At 41.0% G+C, this 20,161-nt stretch overlaps 1 protein-coding gene across 3 annotated transcripts; it reads right to left on the bottom strand.

Moving 5' to 3' along the window:
- Nucleotides 1-1,405: 1,405 nt before the first annotated feature.
- Nucleotides 1,406-17,311, bottom strand: nlgn3b (neuroligin 3b). Of its 3 annotated transcripts, XM_031752509.2 has the most exons (7): nt 16,999-17,311; nt 13,047-13,717; nt 11,403-11,450; nt 10,431-10,580; nt 9,370-9,555; nt 6,544-7,333; nt 1,406-3,553 (listed from the first exon to the last, which is right to left on the bottom strand). In XM_031752509.2, exons 2-7 carry the CDS (start codon nt 13,525-13,527, stop codon nt 2,755-2,757), a joined length of 2,454 nt encoding a protein of 817 aa, XP_031608369.1. In that variant the 5' UTR covers nt 13,528-13,717; nt 16,999-17,311; the 3' UTR covers nt 1,406-2,754. The 3 variants fall into 3 exon arrangements, with proteins under 3 accessions (XP_031608369.1, XP_039473871.1, XP_039473872.1); XM_039617937.1 differs by lacking the exon at nt 11,403-11,450; XM_039617938.1 differs by lacking the exons at nt 11,403-11,450; nt 13,047-13,717 and having other exon boundaries at nt 16,999-17,018.
- Between the last annotated feature and the right edge of the window lie 2,850 nt (nt 17,312-20,161).

Below are 20,161 nucleotides of genomic sequence, written 5' to 3'. Positions count from 1 at the left end.
ATAAATATTTATTATCTTCTGCTGAAAGGGTTTGGTTCACTGTGTAAAAACTGTTTTTTGTGTGAATGTCTTTGTTGGCAGAAATATCACCTTAATTTCTTGTATTATATATTGCAATGACAATAAAAGGCAATCTGATTGTGATTCATAGATTGGACATAGATGGACTTAAACACCATGGCATGGTTTGTGTCTCCAATGTGGTGTATGGAGAGATCCTTCTTTCAGAGGACCTCTTCTTTCTAAGAATCTCTCCTTTCTCCTTTAATTAGTCATTAATTTGTGGCTCTTTTCCACAGTGTTTCTCTTGTCCTGTCTCCCCACATCCCCAACCGTTCACAGCAGATGGCTGCCCCTCCCTAAGGCTGGCTCTGCCAGAAATTTCTTCCTGTTAAGAGGGAGTTTTTCTTTCCCACCAACACTAAGTGTTTGCTCATAATTGGATTGTCTGATTTTTGTGATTTTCTCTTTAGTATTGTAACACCTTTACAATATAAAGCGCATTGAGGCAACAGTTTTTGTGATTTGGCGCTATATAAATAACACTGAATTAATTTGAACAAGTGAGTGAACCCAAAAACTCAGTAGGAGTTATTACATATGTCACAGCCAAAGGCTATTTTCTCATAGACCTCTATAGGGCTGGAAGCATTTTCACAGACACAAGTACTGGCCCCAGTGGCTATTAGAAAGATTGTAGTTTTAAGGAATATCTGTGCTGGTTTCACTTTTCAGACCCAGAAGCTAGGCCAATCCATTATATTATCTATTACAAAAGACAGCCAACATAGCATATATAAGTTACTGACCTAGTAATGCTTTAGAGAGAACAAATCAACATAGATCTAGTCTAATTTTAACCCCAAGCCTTATCTAAACCCAAATTAACCTCACATCTTTTAAAATTACTTCACTGGAAATAATCGAGATTCCACTGATTCAGCATCACATTCAAACTATTTAACAATACTGGACTTTAAAATCCAAATTATAACTGAACTGGAGACATCATTTTTTTGCAACTCATCAGAAAACACTTCAGTTGGAGAGTTAGGTGTGCTGAAATAGTGTCAGCTGATGCAGCATCCAGCTGCTAGCCTCAAGCAAAGAAGAGAAGCCAGTTACAGAGGTCTGTTGATCTCACTTCTTTATCCCCAGATTTTCAAATATCTTACATGAATTTTTTTTAGCGGCTTACCATGGTTTTAAAAAAACACTCCAGGAACAGTGTAACAGTGTAAATGCAGCACAGTTCCCCTGTAACTGCATCTCTAGGGCTAATCATGACCTAGATATTATACAGCTTAGGACTACCTTTCTTAACGTATACGATTTATAGGATGTCATTATACCTGCTTTTTCCCTATAAATTGTGTTCAAATCCCAGATTCGGACAAGACTCATCTTTAGTTCCAAAAATCTTTTAATAGCCATCTCATTTAGATTACCAGTAAACAATTTTATAGGTTCAAAGAACTCAAATCGCAAAGCTTGAGGTCCATCGTGTCCATTCAGTACAGAATGACCCCTGGGTTTAGCTTGACAAGGGGTCCAAACCACTTGGAGAGGGAGCAATATTCTGCAAGGTTCATAAAACTGCTTTTTAAATGTGAATAACTGAATTGGTATACATACAGTTACAATGTAATTACAGTCATCTCTCTGAAGACCTTACAGTAGGCTTTTCATAAACAAACGACAAATAAAATGTTGGTCTAAGTTTATTCTGTACAAACAAGCCAAGCCAAAAGAACCATGAGTTTGGTTAGAGTAGGAAAAACACATCTTAAGCAATTTTCTCTTAATAGTGAAGCAGAAGATCTATTGCTACGATGTACTAAGCAAAAATGGAAAAGCACATAAAACAATAATATAGCAAGGTTACTCAAATAGACTACAATAAATTACACAATACTACATATGCAAAACCCAATGGTTAATTTCAACCAGTGCCTAATTTACATTTTTGTACTGCAGCTGTCAGCCACACACTCGCACCACACTCTCACAAACCAAGCCACACTCACACACATACGCACACACACACACACACACACACACACACACACACACACACACACACACACACACACACACACACACACACACACACAGTGCTATAATTTGCACTACCAGATAGAAACATTTTGGGTAAATTGGACAGTTTTAACACATGTGACCAGTAAAACTTCAATCCATTGTTGGCATGACTCCACAGTAATTCCTCATGTAAGCGATGTGCTGTACAAGGCATTTTAAAGTAATTACAGTAAAAATACATTTTCATAATAAGCAATGTACCATGAGAAATATGTATAAAATAGCTTGATAATAGTAATAATAATACTGCTTTTATGCTTCTCCCAGATCTCATCTTTGTCCACCATGAGTTGTAATGTCACTTTGTTCCACGAGATCAAAATAGATATCACAGAGTAAGAAAAACTTCCCATACAAATCCAACTGTACAAACATTATACTAAGTTCTTGCTAGGTAAAGTTCCAAAAAAGCCAAAGTGGAAAATGAAATGCACTTTTTCTTTTTGACTGCCTTTGAAAATGATTATTATAAAATGACTCTGCAGTTAGACTTCCTATTATGAGAAAGCAAAGGCAGGATGTTGGCGGTTGTACACCTTTGGAAAAAGACAGAACATACATATTAAATCCTATTTTACCTACACATCCTAAATACAGCTTTACATTTCCATTTTTCATCTATGTCACATTTCTCATCTCTGTCTGGCTGCCAGGTTATACCCTTGTGGTAGAGTGGGTGCTGGGCAGGCCTGCAGAGCTGTAGCCAGCGGGAAAGGTGCTGTATGGACTCATGTTGGAAAGGCCCATTAGGGAGTTGGGGATCATGGTGATGTTGTTGGGGGTCATTAGAGGGATGTCGTCAGGGGAGCGGCGCTGACTGAGCGTATAGTCCAAACTGGGCGAGACATGGAGAGGATTGTGAAGGGCTTCGCACTGGTTCCTTTGCTGGGATGACAAGGTCTCGTCTACTGTTGTGGTGTGGCTTGCATTGTTGCCTTTGCTTTCACGCTGCGGACTGGGCTGCTGTGAAGTGTCCTGGCGGCTGCGCTTGTCCTTGCGGTAGTACAGAGCAGCAAAGGCCAGAACGTTGAGGAACAGCAGTGATGCCCCGACAGCAATAGTGACACTGAGCTCTGTGGAGTAATCTCTCGGGTTTGGCATGATCAGAGGACCCATCTCTCTCCCTCCTTCTCCGCTACTGTGGGCAGTGGATAAAGGGGGGCGTCCAGTGCCCCCAGACCTCTTGCCATTTGACTGGGTGGGATCCAGTGGTGTGACCTTGGTGGTGGTGGAGGAGTAATGGAACATGTCATGGAGGTTGTAGAGATGGGGCACCAGGTGTTTCCAGAAGGCTACTTTGGTTGCACGGTAATGGTCACGGATACGAGGCTTCAGGCCAATGTGCAAGTACAGCTGGTCATAGGGGTCATACTTGGACCAGGCTACCTCCTCAAAGCGGTTGGCCTTGGTGTGGATGAACTTGGTGTCCTGTGGCACTGGCTTGTTAGGATCCCTATGAAAACATCACAGGTAAATTTTAGCCTTGGAGGGAAATTCATTTCAATATATATTAACTTTTAGCACAATCCTCTTCAATCCTAAGTCGATGAATATTAGATTTTTTAAATATGTGATTTGGCTTATATTTGCCCTAACATTAATGGGCATCACTACTGCAAAATATCTACATCACTACTGTTTTAATAACAGGAGGGAAGTGCAAAGTATTTTGTTGTTACAGTTACTATTCTTAAACTTAAGTAGAATTTGCAGGAATTTCTACTTAGGTATTTTTTTGGCATCTTTTTACCTTTACTCCCTAAGTTTATCATAAAAAACTCTCCTTTCTACTCCTTACGTTTTTTAAACAGGCTCATTACTTAAATCTGGAATGATGGTTTTGGTTGTGATTGCTAGAGCTACAGAAAAGAAGTGAACATAAAGGAAGAAATGTTTTTTTAATTAGCAGGTAATTTTAAATTCAATATTTCTAAGAGTTCAACAAATATCAGCAAACAAAGTGTTTCTGTGCAGTTTGCCGCACAGCTACTAGCTAAAAGTATTGTTGTTGATTTTGTTCCTCAGAGAGAGCAAAGAAAGTGAGATAACTTCACTTAGAAATGGAGAAAGATGTAAGAAAAAGGACGGGCTTATTTTTAGGGTTATTATTGATTATTTTTAAGGGTAAGGTCTGTTCACTAAGATTTGAAATTGATGCTTATACGTAACATTCTAATTTCTTTTATACTAATATTTTGCTATTAAAAGGTTACATAAAATGTTGCAGTTTCATGAAGGGCATGCAGGTTTGCAGTAGTGTAGTGAAGTTTATAGTGTTGTACTATGTTGGACTGGTGCATGAGCAGCTGTGGTGTTCATGGTCAATGTAAAATTACATCAGTAGATTGAAGTTGATCGTGCTGTTTAGATTCACTCAATGAATTCTACCTTTATACTAGCTGTATTCTGTCTAGGCTTTGGAAATCAGTTTATGCAAAAAGCATTTGCCTATATCTTGTTGAATTCAGAGGAGCTACATAGGTCAGCTGATCAGAGCCTGTATACAAAAAAATGGAGCTCACAACAGAAATTATTCTATCTTAGTTCTAAGTGATTCTTTCCCCACACCGCACCACCACAATCTTAGGCTTCACACACATGCCAAATCTCACTAATTATACACATTTTCCTGTTTAGCCGTTGAGGCAAAGTCTGCAGTTGAAGGCAAATGCAAACAGAGCTGCTTTTATTTATTCCCTTTGTTTGTCCTCTGCTTCTGTTCTGCATAACAGATATTCAAGCTGAGTGCATTCATCAGAATTACAATTTAAGTTGAAATAGACTTTCTATTCCTATGTATTAATATTATTTTATTATGCTATTAATATAACATGAGAGTCAGTTAGTTTGGTAAAACTTTGAGTACATTTCACAGCCTGTACTTTTTCACTTTTACTTGATTAAAGAAGTTGAATTGGTACTCTTGGTGCTTTTACAAGCTTTTTCTTTTTCTTTTCTTTTCTTTTCTTTTTTTTTTTTAACAAAATCATCTTTTCTTGTACTTAAAAAAAATTCTGGTAAAATTGCCCCCTCTGGTGAAAATGACATTAACCTCATTGCTCAGGCCCACAAGTCAAGTCCACAAATGTTGCCCTTCCAAATATATAAGGAAAGATAGCTTTTACAATGAAATGCAATACAGAAAGAGGAGAGAAACCTTACCAATATAAAAGCAAAACAACAGGTCAACACAATGTAATATCACAAACTCTCCTCAAGAGCTCAGCATCCCCTCATTCCCCACACACTGAAACAGCAGCCTATAGTGACCAGTGCTGCATATCTGCCAACCACTAGGGCCATCACCCACAAAGATTCATTGCAGTTGTGCATTCAAAATGAAGGAAGACTCTGGCATGCAGCAGGGGAGCCCTCCACCACAACTCACTTAGATGTCTTTTATCTTCAAACACACTTAGTAAATCTTTGCCTTGGTATGATGAATTGAAAAACAAAGCTGTCAGAAAGAAAGGTGCAGAGCTCCACTCTGTTTCACATCCAACTGGAAGCCTTTCAGTTAGTGCAATCTGATCTTTGCTTGTTTTGGGTAAAATAAACTCACAATCGCTGAAAATTGAAGACAGATATTTAGATGAATATGGTGCATTTTTTTTGCCTCCTTGTAAAATCGATTAAAAAAAAAGCTAATCTGCCAGAAGGAAAGACAGATCCTGAGTGAAAAATAAGAGTTCGTCTCTAAACACTTATTTATTACCAGCGTTTATCTGTAATACAAGTCGACGTATTCCTGTGGTGACAAAGTGAGTCACTCCTATCAAAAAACACAACTCACTAAAGCTGGCCTTAAATTTATAGAGCACATCTAAACTGTGTCTTCAAACTTTCTCTTCAATGTAACCTTTTTGTTAAACACCAATGAACTGCTTTAAACATTTATGCGAATGAAGCCGTAAATTTTATTAGCCCTTACCTTTAGGACAGCTGCCCAAAGTGATGAAACTGTGTTATGTGCATTACACCAGGTTTTAGAGATAGCTAAACAAGACTTTGACTGTTTAAAAAAGAGACTAAATAGATGCACTCAGTTTTGTCAGCTGATATGACTGTGCTGGAGTGATGTCTGATTTCTTTTAGGATTTGGCATTATGTATGCAGGGGAAGCAATTAAGTTCACAGGTATGGGTGCAGAGTTAAACTGTTTTTAAAATATTTTTAATGAGGTCAAATCAGTTGCAGCAAAGGCAAGGAGACCTATTGCACAATACGTTGTCTAAATTAAAATCTTTTTAATGTCAGGAATTGATGCAAAGCAATAAAAACTAAAACACAATTTGGGGACAGTTATGTTATTTCACAACAATTTCTAAGCCAAGACAGGAATATGAAATTAGATAGTGAATGGCAATTTAATGCATTTCAACGAATGTGTAAATGAGTCACATTCTTATTACTTTACTTTTTGCTGAATCCACTGTTACTTACCCACTTTTCGCGAAGTTGGTCCAATAAGTCATAACCACAGCGCTGAGCATGATATCATTCCTGGAGAAATTACAGGGGAAGAGATCAGTTGGGCCCACCATGGGGATGCCAAATACATAAGGCACCTCATCTCCATGCGCTGAATCTGACCACACTGGCTTCATAAGGCTCTGGCAGTGGTGGTAGAAGGCGTAGAAGTAGGTGGGCGAGCCGTAGCGGGCGTGTAGGTCAGCCGTTACCACTGACGGCTCCACCCACTGGTGGTCAGTGAAGAGGGCCACCAGGGTCTTCCTCCTAGTCTCTGGGTTGTCCTTGTCAGCCCAGTCTGTGTACATGAATTTGATTGTCTCCCTCAGTGTGTCTTTTCCTTCTGGGTAGCCATACAGACTGTCCACAAAGTCGGACACAGCAAAGTCAAAGTCGCTGCCAGACACACCGTCTTCCAGGTCCATCACATTCTCCACAAAGCGCAGGCCCTCTCCCTGATTAACACCCAGCATTATATCATAGTTAAGGAACTCGCCCTGCTCCATCAGGATCTCTGGGTCATCTGGGATGACATCGCCATCAATGACAGGGCCAAAAGCCACACGGTAACGGGCAGCCTGGATGTCTTGCTCAACCAGCTCTTTAGCACTTTTCTTCTGCAGGCAGGACACCATGTCTACTGTGTCCAACACATTGCAGCCAACCCTCTCAGCAAGCATGCGAGTGTACTTGACTGGCTGGTAGTTGACAGCCCAGCTGGACAGCGCTGAACCACTCTGGATGATGGCTCTGTGGAACAGACCTTGGGAGACAAAATTCAGAACAAAAACACACAGGACAAAGGCACAGAGAACATAGGTTAACCAGCAAAATCATATTTATTAGCAGCATTCCTGACTGCCACGAGCAAATACATGATTCACGTTGCATTAATTGGTATTCATAACTAAATCTGAGGCTGGCTGCCTGTTGCTTCTTGTGGCAACAAGATGAAACAAGGCCACATGTGACGTACTTTGATTATTAATCAGGAAGATTAGAAATACAAAGAATGATAAGGCCGGCGAGTTGAGCAGATGAGACGCCGCTAAGTAAAGCAGCGGGTAGAAGAAATAAATTAGTAAAGAGGAATGTTGCTTCTTCTTCTGAGAATAAGAAAAACGCCAAAAAGAAAATCCATTCTTTTCTCGGCTGATTTCTAATTTGTCTCATGTGGCGTCTTCTCTATATGCAGATGACAGGGAATGCACATCAAACCAATTTCAACTCGGCTCAATTTTCAGTGAGGAGGTTCCAGTTTTCCTTACACTGGTTATGCACAGAGCTACTGTAATTGCAGCAACGTTATTGGCGTCCTCCTAACAAGCTGCTTAGCATACACGTAGCTTGCTGGTGCCAACTCTGTGGTGCAGGGGTGTGTGTGCAGAGAGCTGAATATGCAGTTACCCTGATCCTTCAGTGTTGATACAGTAAACACGCTGCTCTGTTGAATTGTTTATATGCAGTGCGTCACCTCTGTCTCTAGGGATTTTGTTTCTAGCACCTAAAAATGACAAGTGATATGTATCAACTCAGAAATACTCTGCTGGGGTTAAGGAAGAGCGTTCGCTGGAAAAGGAGTGCAGGGGCAGTGTCACTTTCTCCTTCCTTTGCTGTCATTTATTTCAATTTTTTAGAGCAGCAGCTAGCTAGTCTACTTCAAAGACAGCCGGAGGTCTTTGTGCATTTGCTGCAGCCGAGCTAGGACATCCAATACAAACCTCACAAAGGACGACTCCCGCAGCCTCCCTGTCCTCGCATTGATGAAAACACACAATTTCTGTCCTTCTCGTGATTTTGTCCAGCATCAATGGGAGAACCAGGGCAATAATACAGCAAAGATAAGATGTTCAATTCCCAGCAGGCCACCCATATTGAAATACACATCTTTGATTCTTGCAAGGAGCTTTGGATGACTGTAAATCAAACAGCATGTTTTATTGTTACCTAGTTTTCTTTTACCAAGTGTCAGAAGATTCCTGTAGGTAATGTATATTCTTCACAGAGGAATTTTAATTAAAATCAAAGTGCCTTACATTGTTCAAAATATATGAAATAATTTGGTTTAAAGTATGTTTTCAATCACAACACTAATGCAGCAGTTGTGTGTGTGTGTGTGCGTGTGTGTGTGTGTGAGTGAGAGAGGGAGAGAGAGAGAGAGAGAGAGGGGGAGAGAGAGAGAGAGAGAGCCGTGGAGGAGGGGTTTATCAGTTTTTAATGAGAATATCTTAAGAATTCGGACTGCTTCATTCTCATGCCAACCTTGTCTTTGGTAAACAATGTCTTCGCTCAAGGTTTTGCAATGACAGACGACAAACACACAACATCGTTGGTATTTTTAAATCATTTTCGGACACTGCAGGTAGGCACACAAGGGTAAACAAACGTGACGCCGAGAGACTGAAATATAAATGAGTTGGAATGGTAAAAACTGATGGTCACAGGTGAACTCGAAGACATGCTGAAAACTTTATAATGCCAGTAGGCTTCTTTAAGAGCTTCACGTTTTAAGAGGCAGAGCTTTTAGCCTGATTAGATTGAGTAGAGGGGAACAAAAGCAATCACTTACTTAACGAATACCCCCTTTACCCTACTCCCATATCATAACACTTCATCTCCCTGCCAGAGCATTTGGAGCTTCATTTGGAGAACAAAACTCTAAAACTGCCCCCCGCCAAAACCTCAGGTTCATTGATATACTGGTGCTGAATTTTTGCATTAGTTATAGCCCAAACAGCGGGGATTAACACCACATCAAAGTGAGAGACAACTTCAAAAACAGTGATTGCAGATTCCTACCCTCTGAGTGGTGGGATAGAGTCAGCAAACTGACGCAGGAAGCACCAATTCCAGATCCAAAAACCGTGATGCGACTGGGGTCTCCTCCAAAGTACCCGATATTTTTACTTATCCAGCGTAGGGCTTGAATCTGGTCCAGGAGTCCGTAGTTTCCTTTTGCTGCCTGGTCACCGGTACTGAGGAAGCCTGGTGTATACAGAGAGACAACAGAGCCAGTGGTGAAGAAGAGCTCGACCAAATATGTCACAGCTTTGATCTAAAGCTGTAGCCCAGCGGGGAGTCTGAATGAACTGACACCATTCCCCCTCAGGTGTAAATATGCCTTTGCTCTCTCCCACAGCGTTCCACTACCTTAGCCGACTCCTTGTAATAGTCTTCCAAGCAGCAGCGCCCCTTACCAAGCGATCGAGGCTCCGCTGCTCATGAAATTTCAATGCTCTCCTCATAAGAGTGACTTCATAACGTTTAATGTAATGTAAATAAACCTTTTATTTCCAGAAATAAATGTCATAAAACTACAGCGAGGTCACCGTTGCTCTTACACGTGCTCTTGTTACTGATCAGCTTGTCAAGTCTCATCCAAACACCTTACTGTTTTGAATGTTAAACACAGGGTGGAGGGTGTGGGGGAGCTCTCGACCTTGTAAATGCCTGCGAATGGCGCAACCCTCTGTAGCGTATTTAAATTGTTTTACTTCGAAGAAAGGCTGATAATCTTGTACAGATTAGATAAATCCATCTAAAAGAAGATAAATTGTGTTTTCAGAGTGGGTATAAAACAGATTGTGTGAAACAAGGACATGGCATGATAAGTGTTTGCATAGCTTTTCCTCTGAAGACAACATTTGTATGCAGATCAAGCTACACTATGCTACCCAGATCTCAGGAAGCTATATTTCCTTGTACAGCTTTCCACTATAGTTTTCTCTCATGTCTGTACTACATTTTAAAAGGTAATAACAGCAGCACAGTTGATGCTAATGACAGCGGTGACAGTTTATTCTCCCAAGTTCAAGCAGGACTAAATGTGTTGTTTGAAATCCCATTAGAATGTACCGCACCTAGTATTCCAATTCTGTAGTTGAGCGTGACGACGACAACATTTCCATAACTGGCCAAAACGCTGCCGTCCATCATGTTGCCGGTGCCCTCCATGTAGGAGCCTCCATGGATGTAGACCATCACGGGCCGCGCTTCGGAGTCCCTTATATCTGCAACATCGACGCACACACACACACACACACACACAGATGCTAGGCAAACACCTGCAGAGGTGGGGGTGGAACAGTAGTGAAATGTAGACTTAAAGGAGAACTGTTACTAAAACTTTATGCCCCAACCACTTGAGTATGAGGTATGGGAAAAGACTGCTTAGAAAATGTGCTCAGAAGCAAGCTAGGGTGGGAGGCCTGTGGTCTGGAAGCTGTAATGACAAATGGCAAATACGCTCTGACACGTGTGTATGAATAATAAATAATTAACCACGATTTCTATAGTGCATGTGAGGTGCTGGAGCAAGCATTATGTATAACATGCATGCGTAAGCAGTATTAAAAACCCACAAATTTTAGACTGTCTATGTTTAGACCTAATTTTATTGATATGAACTGGAAGGTGTCACACTACTCTGAGCTCTTTCTATTTACTAGTATGAGCTAAGAAGGAAACAGTCCTCTGTTTTCGCTACGAACAGAAAATCTATATTTCATGTTTTGGGGCCAATTTATTATATTGACGAATGACTGTCTTTACAAAGGACTATAAGACAGATAAGTAATAATACAATCTCTGGATCAATGTGCATGAAAATAGAGATATAGCACTTACTGAAAGGATTGCAACTGTGTTCAGTACAAGACCGAGATGCACTAACAGGAAACTTATGTAATCATAAACCGGATAACATTTTTCTTATTCCTCTTCAAATAAAAAGAAACCCCCGCAGTTCTTTAGGAAAGTCAAAACAAAGGAGTGTAAGATCTTCATGAAACTAAAAGAATCCATGCATCAAGACTTTGAGCTCTTAAAAATACCTTCAGATATATGTATCTCAGCCGCCCCTTTTTTCTTGTGTTGGCTCCCTGGGATTCACATAAGAAAAAAAAAAAAAAGAAGTACAGAATTCAAAATAGCATGGTTGACTGTGCCTCTTAAATAATATACTGTCGGTCCAGACTTTTCTCGGTACAAAAAGGTAGATGAAGTTAGTTATAATGTTAGTGTTGAGACTCTAACATTATGACACAAAATGATTACTGTTTATAATTCAGGTTTTAGCAAATTGGTATTACCTGTTAAATTTTTTGTAAGTACGCACACATGCACATACACATGCTGTTGCCTTTGAACGCTTCAGTAACTGTGACAGTGAAGGATGCACGTATCTTGGTTCATCCTGCTCTCTATATTTAGAAAAAGTGTCACGTTGATTCTTTGCAAAGGGAGTGAAATATAAGGTATATAGTGTTTTGGTGAATAGTGATAAAACTGTGAATAGTGCAATATTCAGAAACGGCCTGTGTAATGTGACGGGACGAGACAGACCACTGGAGGTAAGTGAAAAAGAGGTTTCACATCAGTGAAACAAGTAATAAAGTCAGAGCATGCCCCAGGTGCATTTTAAATAAACAATGAACAAGTCTGAAGAGAGAAAAATGTATAGAAGAAAAGGGCAATGTTACTCTGAAATAATGTGTTATTTAACCTGTTTGTGGCCAGATGAGTAGGCCTGTTGGAGGAACTCATTCGAGGGGCTGTGGGGCTGCACCATTTTGGACTGCTACCTCTCAAGCAGGCTGTTTATCTGTTGTTGCTATGCTACCAGAGAAAAGCCAGCCAAAGCGTGGCGTCTTACAAGTTGAACACGGCTCAACTTTCAATGCTCCCTCCCCCATTATGACAAATGCTCTGGAGGGAAGCAATACACTGTAAGAAACCAAAACCTAATTGAAGTAACCTGAATTAAAGAACTCTGTTTGTCAACATTTGATTTAGGGAACATGCAGCATTACCGTGGTGTTACACTGTGCTGCTAATTTGCAGATTCACTCAAAATGTTTCCTCGCTGGTTCATTTCACACTTCTATTAGTTAGAAGAATAGGAGGGGATTCAGCATGCAATAGACGGTTGACTCCTGTACCTCACTAATTAGCCCCCAGCAGACATGCTGTCGGAGCAAAGCAGTGATTCGGTAATTTTAAAGAAGTTTCAGAAAACATGGAAAGCTAGCACTTTTACTTTTACTAGCACTGCTGTAATTTCCACTGGTGCTGTAGGCTTGTTATTTTAAAAAATACCAAAAATCTAATTTAGTTAAAGGGGGGGACCAGTGCTTGAACAACACCTTGGCTCTGAAGTACTTCCCTCGATATCTGTTGCTGGGAGAACATGCACATGCCTCAGTCTGTCTATGTTTAGGTATGCAGAGGATCAATTAAGTGGCATCAGGGAAAACTCTTTAGTTGCCTACCAAATCATTACCCACTAATGTGACAGCAACATGTCAGACAATGATGACATTGCACTGGGCAGTAAATCAGCCCTTGCTGGCAGCAGTGGCATGGATATTGGTTACACGCATGCTTTATGATGATCACAGCACAACATCAGGGCCACGATAAACAGTGATCAATGGACGTGGAACACCATCGCTGTCCTTTTTACCACACCAACTCACCATCATCTGTTGGAGCGTAGATGTTTAGATACAGGCAGTCCTCGCTCTGATCCTGAATGTATGTGGCCACTGTGTCCAGGTTATAGGTGAACCATATTGGCATCATAATCTCTGGCACAGTGTTGTGGATGTTCTGAGGGCAGACGGGCATGAAGTGGGTAGCGTTCTTGATACCTGACCAGGAGGAGGGCTGATCAGGGGGCATGAAACGCTTCTCGCCCAGAGGTGGGGCAGCATACGGGACCCCGAGATACTGATCTACTGGCCTGAGGACCTCACTGGGCACTGGAACCCTGAGGCCGCGCAGTTTCCCATACTGGGTGGTCACAGTTGGGTAGAATTTCTGGCTCGTTGCCCTGGTCAGTGACCAGCAGGAACATAATATCCACCAAAGAAGAGCACAATGGGTGATGGTTACAGTCCCTTGCCGATGTAGCAGGTGTGGAGGCAACAGATGGTCTCTAAATGTAGCCAGCCACATGGTCTGGGCAAGATGGTGCCCTTGCACAACACAAATGCACACTTTAGTGTCTATTCAGTCCCTCTGCACTGACCCTGTCAACCAGACATCACTCACTGCGCCTTTAGATCTGACAGTTATAAAATCCGAATACACCTCAACCAGGTATCGAGCGCCCCCACTTCCAGCTTTCATTGCAGGGAACACAGATCTGAAAACGAGAGGATTTGACAAATTAGACCAGAAAAATGTGTGAAAAGAGTAAAAAAACAAAAAATATCCACATAAATGATATTTTTATTAAAAGCATTACCTTCCTCCAGTTTAGCGCTAAACGCACACACTGGCTTGATAATAACCTTTTTATGCTTGCTCATGCACAAATCACTGAATACTGATCTTTGTGTATCAGTGGAGGAGGCGATAGGGAAAATCTGAAAAACCCATCTGCTGTGATGTTGGAGTGACGCTGCGAAACCATCTCTAGCTAAAAGGTGTTAAGAACTCCATTTCTTATGTAAAAGCAACACAGAGCAGAAGAGACGAATCTTTGATAAGTACCAAAGCAAGATTAAAAAACGACGCGCTCACGGGGAATAAATATGACTTGACTGGAATGTTTCAGTGTTTAATTTATTTCAAAAACCCCAAATCATAAGTGCAGTCTTTTTCTTTTCTTTTTTTTTTTTTAGGCTTTCAGTGCATCTAAGCAGTACTGTCAGCTGTTGACATGATGCATAATGGAAGTGATGAACATTCGCAGAACAAACATGCCTGATGGGACCCAACCCTCTCCACAGGGTGGAGTATTTGGAAAAGCCTTTATGTCTGTAACTGCTCTGCACTTTTTGCTTCCACTACTTTCAGGTGTCATAAATGGTAAGTCAGTGAATGGAGAGTTCAAGGCAGGATGATTTATTTTAGCTTTTGGATTTTTACTGCCTTTTCTAGTTTTTAACCACTACAGTTTTCATTTCCTAGAAGAACTGCATAACTGCAAAGCACAAAAATGGAAGCTGCAAAGTGAATTCCTTGATTTTCGACCTGTTAGTCCTTCAAGTAACTGACCACATATTAACACATATTAGCATATCTCCTACCTCACCGCAAATGCAATCACCAAGTACCTAATAATAAGTAGTTACTGATTTATTGGTGTGTAAGCGTCACACACAGTCACCCCAACCACATGTGTGCACAGTGGTAAGATAAAATGTAACCTTATCCCATGGAGACCTATAGAGAACAAAACGCATAGTTTCTCATCCAATTAATGACGCTCTAATACAAAATTCATCCCATCTTAGTCCTTATGGTCTAGGACAGCAGTAGGCGTGATGTGCTTAACATCAGGTTCACACTGGCATGTCAATAGGCAAAGCAAAAGCAAGCTTGTTAACCTATTTAGATTATTGATGAGCACTTCACTGAGGTTTGTCAAAGCCTGCTGCTAAACAGCTCCATTTTTAACCCGATGAACCTAACTAATAAGAAAGGGAGCAGTTTCTTCCCACTATTATAAACACTAATTAACTATAGCCGTGGCGCACCGGTTTTCCTCGTTCTCTGCAACATTTTGTTTACACTGGCAGGGACACAAACACAAACAGAGGCAGCTCGTCCTTTTCTTTTGCAGGTGCTGTGCATCAACCAATATGAACATCATTACATTATTCCCATTTCCAAGCAATGAGACAATTCAGATACATTTTTACTCTCACACTAGCACCGAGGTTCATTTGAGAAATATTGTAGATCTGTGCCTGGGGCCAGCTTTGTCTGTATTAATTAACAGTTATGAATGTTCCACCAAAAGCCAAAAAGGACAAGACTTGTTCTATCCCCTATCTTTTATACGACAATGATGTACAGCTCCCACGACATTTAAATGGGAAAGATAAAGAACCAGATTTTTTTTTCCTTTTTTTTTTCTTCTGTATATCAGGGCACATCTCCTGGTTTGAAAGTGACACAGATAATAAATCATTTGGATCCATTCAGAGGTGAAAAAGCCTTCTCTCTCCTCACAAAACCTGCTGTGAAATCATTATCCATTATGAAATTAGCGGTAACATGCTGTACAGCGGGAATCACTAGTCAGACTTGGTTAGTTGTCTCTGGTTTAAGAAGCAGCAAAAAAAAAGGCACTGCTGGAGATCGAGGAGATAATATGTAGACTTAAAATGAGAGGCATTATCTTTCTCATCACACATTTGCAGTGTTGCTTTCAACCCATCGGTACGTTTTTCTCCATCTGACATCAAATCAGAGTCCTAATTTAAGTGTCGGAGCAAAGCTGAGGTGGTTTCTTTTGGGGCTGTACCTCATATAAAATACTTTTTTTGTTTCACTGACGTCACTGCAGACAGTCAAAGCGCCTGCATACTGCTTTCCCAACTTCTTCTGGTGTGCGATGGGACAGATGTGGATAAAAGCTTTATAGCTTACACCAAATGGGCCATGTAATAAAATTGAGCTATCACTCAGTCAAGTATGATACACCGCAAGTTATTTAGCAATTTAGACTGGCAACATGCCCAGAACCCAGTAACTAAGTTATATTTAAAAAAAGAAAAGAAAAAAAAGAAAAGAAACTGTTTTACAACCATAATGTTTTACTCTAACAGGCTTGTTTGCACTATGCACACACACATGTGGGTGCGCCACAGAGGTGGTTTAAGTGAATACCTAGCTTCCCTGAGGCCAAAATACTTCAATTCCCATTTGACTGACTTGATCCTAGTTACAGACCTATTAGAATGATTGCTGTAATCATGTTCCACTCCCACCATTACTATCTCTACACCTACATCATTGACAGGCACACAAATCAACTCCAATTCACCACTAATAAAAAAATCTCAACAACATCTTATCGACTGGATCTTGGTAGCCCGGGGCCCCCCCTGACATGAAAAGATTGGAGAAGGAGCCTGTGTCAGACAACAGTGGGCTACCGAGCTCCCAATGCCCTTGTAATTCGACTGGTGTGGATCAAACCCGTTTTAGTGGATTTCCCAAATCCCCCTAATTTTGCAAGGCAATAAAGAGGAGCAGGGATTGGTGTAGGGGGGGGAATATCCTCCGCGGAAGGTGTAGGTAGCACTCAAACATAATGATCACTGCTTTATAAATTAATGCAAGGATGCAGACCCAGAGAGAAAACCAAGCCACAGCCCACGTAGCATCGACAAACTGCTGTAGTGTGTGTGTGTGTGTTTGTGTGTATGTATGTGTGTGTGTGTGCGCGCGCGCCTCACGTTGTGACTGGGAAGCTTGTTTAATCTAGGTCTAGGACGGTGTAATATTGGATAAAATGGGGAAAATAAAACACCGAGCACCGAAAAGAGCCACTGTGGCAAATCGCTAAGCAATCGCTTTAAAGAACACAGTCAACCCAGATGTCAGTGATCAATCTGAACAAAGATTCATCTCATGGAGAGAAGGGGAAAAAAAGCATTAGAAAATATCAGAATCATTAGGTTAACTCACCTGCTTATTCACAAGCTAAGACGCGCTCCATCTCGAGATTTCCTCCATACTATGCCCGTCAGTTACATAAAACAATATGTTTCGTGCGTGTGTGTGAGTGTGAGTGTGAGTGGAATATTTCTCCGGTTTCGGTATCAAACGCGCAGATCTTCACTCTTATCTCCTGCTTCGCACAGTCTGTGTGCTTTGCGCATTCACGACGCCAAGGTCAGGAGCGCCAACGGTTTTAATGGAGCGCCCACCATAGAGATCTCTCTACGGCGCCCACTGCCAGCGCGTTACTAGGCAACCACCGGGATACGCCGGTGCATTAAATTCACCATCCAAAAAACCCGACTGAATCCCAATTTAGAAACCATTAACTAAGCACCTTAACCTCGGACTGCACTCATGGGCGCACACGTTTCGTGCAGAGGTAAAACCCATCTACGACTGACCAAATCAAAAAGTAAAGTGAGCAGGCCTGCACGGAGAGAGAGAGAGAGAGAGAGAGAGATCAGACACATTTGCATTGGCAAAAGCCTTTTTAGCAAATTGTGACAACAACGGCAAAATAGAAAATTTTGCAAACCACCCTCCAGTGTTATCCCATGCTTTGCAGCACATGTTAGACCTGATCACCCCTCGTAGCAGAGTCATTAAAAAAATCTTATTCGTACTAGATCTACACTTTTTAAACAATCAGACTGAATATGCAAAAAACAAACAAACCAAAAAAAAAAAAAAAGACCCACTATAGTTAAATGCTGTGAGCCAAAATGACCACAGGTGCTAGGAAACTAGTCTATGACAGGTAAGGTGGAAAAATATATCTTCCAAAAAACCCCAGATCATTCCAGTAATTGTTTTTTGTTTTTCTCTAGCTTGCTGACTTTCTGTTTAAGCGCCTGTATGTGGGGAATTGGGCTTATGCTTTTGTTGCATTCAGTGGTTAAACTAAATCTAAAAATATGAACATCACACTAGAATCTGTCCCAACGATACAGATGAGTTATGAGGCAAAGTCTGGGCAGTTGCTGACAGGGCAGACATATTCCCCCACATATCCTTTTTTTTTTTTTTTTAATAATGCCCAGTGGTCACAGCTATGATGCACAGCTGAGGGATCATTTCTAGACTTCTTGGAGAGAGATGCTGCCCAGTGTAGTGTGCTTCAAGCTGGGTTACAAATGAAAGCTTTTTAAAGAAATGAAAATATTTTGCATATATGTTGGTTCCCATGCAGGGAACAATACCTGTTTATTACAACGAGTTTCAAATTCATCTGACCACATGAGCAGAGTACTATTGGTTATCAAAGGACAAAAACATTGTAAATCTAACAGTCGCCATTTATTCAATTTTAGCGTTATTTGCCTAACTCAGTCAAAAAAAGCCAGAAATAAATCTACCAGGTCATTTCTTAGTGACCTCTCTAGCCTGAAGTCATCCTACAGCTGGCCTGATAGACCCACATCTTCTTTTTAATCAGTGTTGCCTGACCCTGTGGTTCCAGGTCTGGGTCACACACTCATCTGTGAGCTCCTGGTAAGATTTGTAAGGCTGCCAGATGGGTTAGGAATGGTCCTGCTTAAGTTGCTTTCAGAAAAGGCAGAGAAATGCTGACCTGACAGTATCTGTATGTACACAGCCGGCAATGCCCTTGTGGTAAGAAAAACAGGTCACTGTCACTGAAGCAGACAGACACATCCACCTGGGAGGGTAAAAGTATGAAATGCCCTGACTAATGAGGAACCAGTTTTTCACAAATGGAGATCTGAGCATTTTAACCAAAAATTTGGGTCGGTCAGTTTAAAATCTAAAATACTGGGAAAATTATAGACCAGTATGGGACTCATGTGACACTCTGATATAATAAAAACAAACATGGTTATCTGAATGATCCATATGAACAACGGCTGAATTCAAACTGAAGAGCGAGGGCTCTAATCAGAAAAGCAAGTCTGCAGAAGTTGGAGAGTTGGCTCAGTGCTGTGGTTGAAATGGGGTTCTCTGTAGGTTCTGCTTGTTCTACAGTTTACCTAACAGAACTGAAGAGTGAACAAAAAGCAGACCTCTTCACTATTGCTTCAAGAGCCCTGCTAGAGCCCAACAAGGAACATTTTAGTCTGGACCCAGATCAATTTGCTGCCTGCCTTTATCAAAATGTCCTTTATAGCTTTCATGTACTACGTGTTTGATGCTCTGCAGGTGGTCAATGCTCACCTTGATTATAGAAACAAAGCTTACATACTAATTCTCTCTCTCCTTTTTGCTTTTGGATAAAGGTGAGTATTGTCTTTCTTTTTTGATTCCCTTTGCCCTTCTCAATCCATCTTCCCCTCTGCGATGTTCCTCAGGACCTATGCTGCAGTGCCCGCCTTGTGGTAAGAAGATACAATATCGGCATGTCCAAACAATGCACATCACTCCTGCTGTACTCCCCTATTCACCCCTTCACCACATTAAGGATATTATACAAGATGAACACTATCATGTTGTACTGACATTCCCTGTCTTTCTCGGTGGTGTACCATATCATCTTGCATTTATTTGTGATCATTTATGGAAATGAATCAACCTAAAAGGTCTCTGTGTTGCTCAAAAATGCCATAAATAGATGATATAAAACTTTAATGAACCCCAGGGGGAAAGTGGGTCATAGCAGCAACAGAAAACAGGATATACTGTAGGAAACAGCAAACACAAATGTTTGCTGCAGACACCCGGGGAAAATAATACAACGGGATACGTGAAATATGCTGGTTATCATGACTGTTAGATAGATAATATTAGACAGGATTTTATCTGGAGGTGGCCACATGTGTACAGTTTGTGGATTTAAATCACAAATGTTGTGTGTGCAAAATGTGCATCACTGGAGGAAAGTAACTCATGAGTAATCTACAAAAATTTGCAAGTGCTTCATCTGAATTATATAAGGATACTAATGATTTTACAGTTGTGGGTAAAATATTTATAGACGCCCCTCAACCCCCTAAAATTCTGTTACGTAACCAAATGATCACCAATTGCTATTCAGACCTGCACTTATGAACCTGCTCAGAGTGCCCTTTTCTGCAAGGCCGGCTATATTATGCAGAAATGATGTGGCTGTCAGACACTCCTGGGTGTTCTTGAGGTGAGGGAGTCCCAGGCAAAGAAGGAATGTTGTAATTTTAGG

This window comes from Oreochromis aureus, linkage group 10, assembly GCF_013358895.1.
Source record: "Oreochromis aureus strain Israel breed Guangdong linkage group 10, ZZ_aureus, whole genome shotgun sequence".
Lineage (NCBI taxonomy): Eukaryota > Metazoa > Chordata > Actinopteri > Cichliformes > Cichlidae > Oreochromis > Oreochromis aureus.
The sequence above is the reverse complement of the archived record's forward strand: the minus strand, read 5'-3'. Positions and strand labels throughout refer to the sequence as shown.

What these genes read in the sequence shown, in the direction of transcription:
- nlgn3b (XM_031752509.2), bottom strand. Translation starts at nt 13,527, where the DNA reads ATGTGGCTGGCTACATTTAGAGACCATCTGTTGCCTCCACACCTGCTA. An exon ending in TGAGATACATATATCTGAAG is followed by an intron (nt 10,581 to 11,402) that starts GTATTTTTAAGA and finishes TCGATGTTGCAG; the next exon opens with ATATAAGGGACTCCGAAGCG. An exon ending in ACCAACTTCGCGAAAAGTGG is followed by an intron (nt 3,554 to 6,543) that starts GTAAGTAACAGT and finishes ATGTTTTCATAG; the next exon opens with GGATCCTAACAAGCCAGTGC.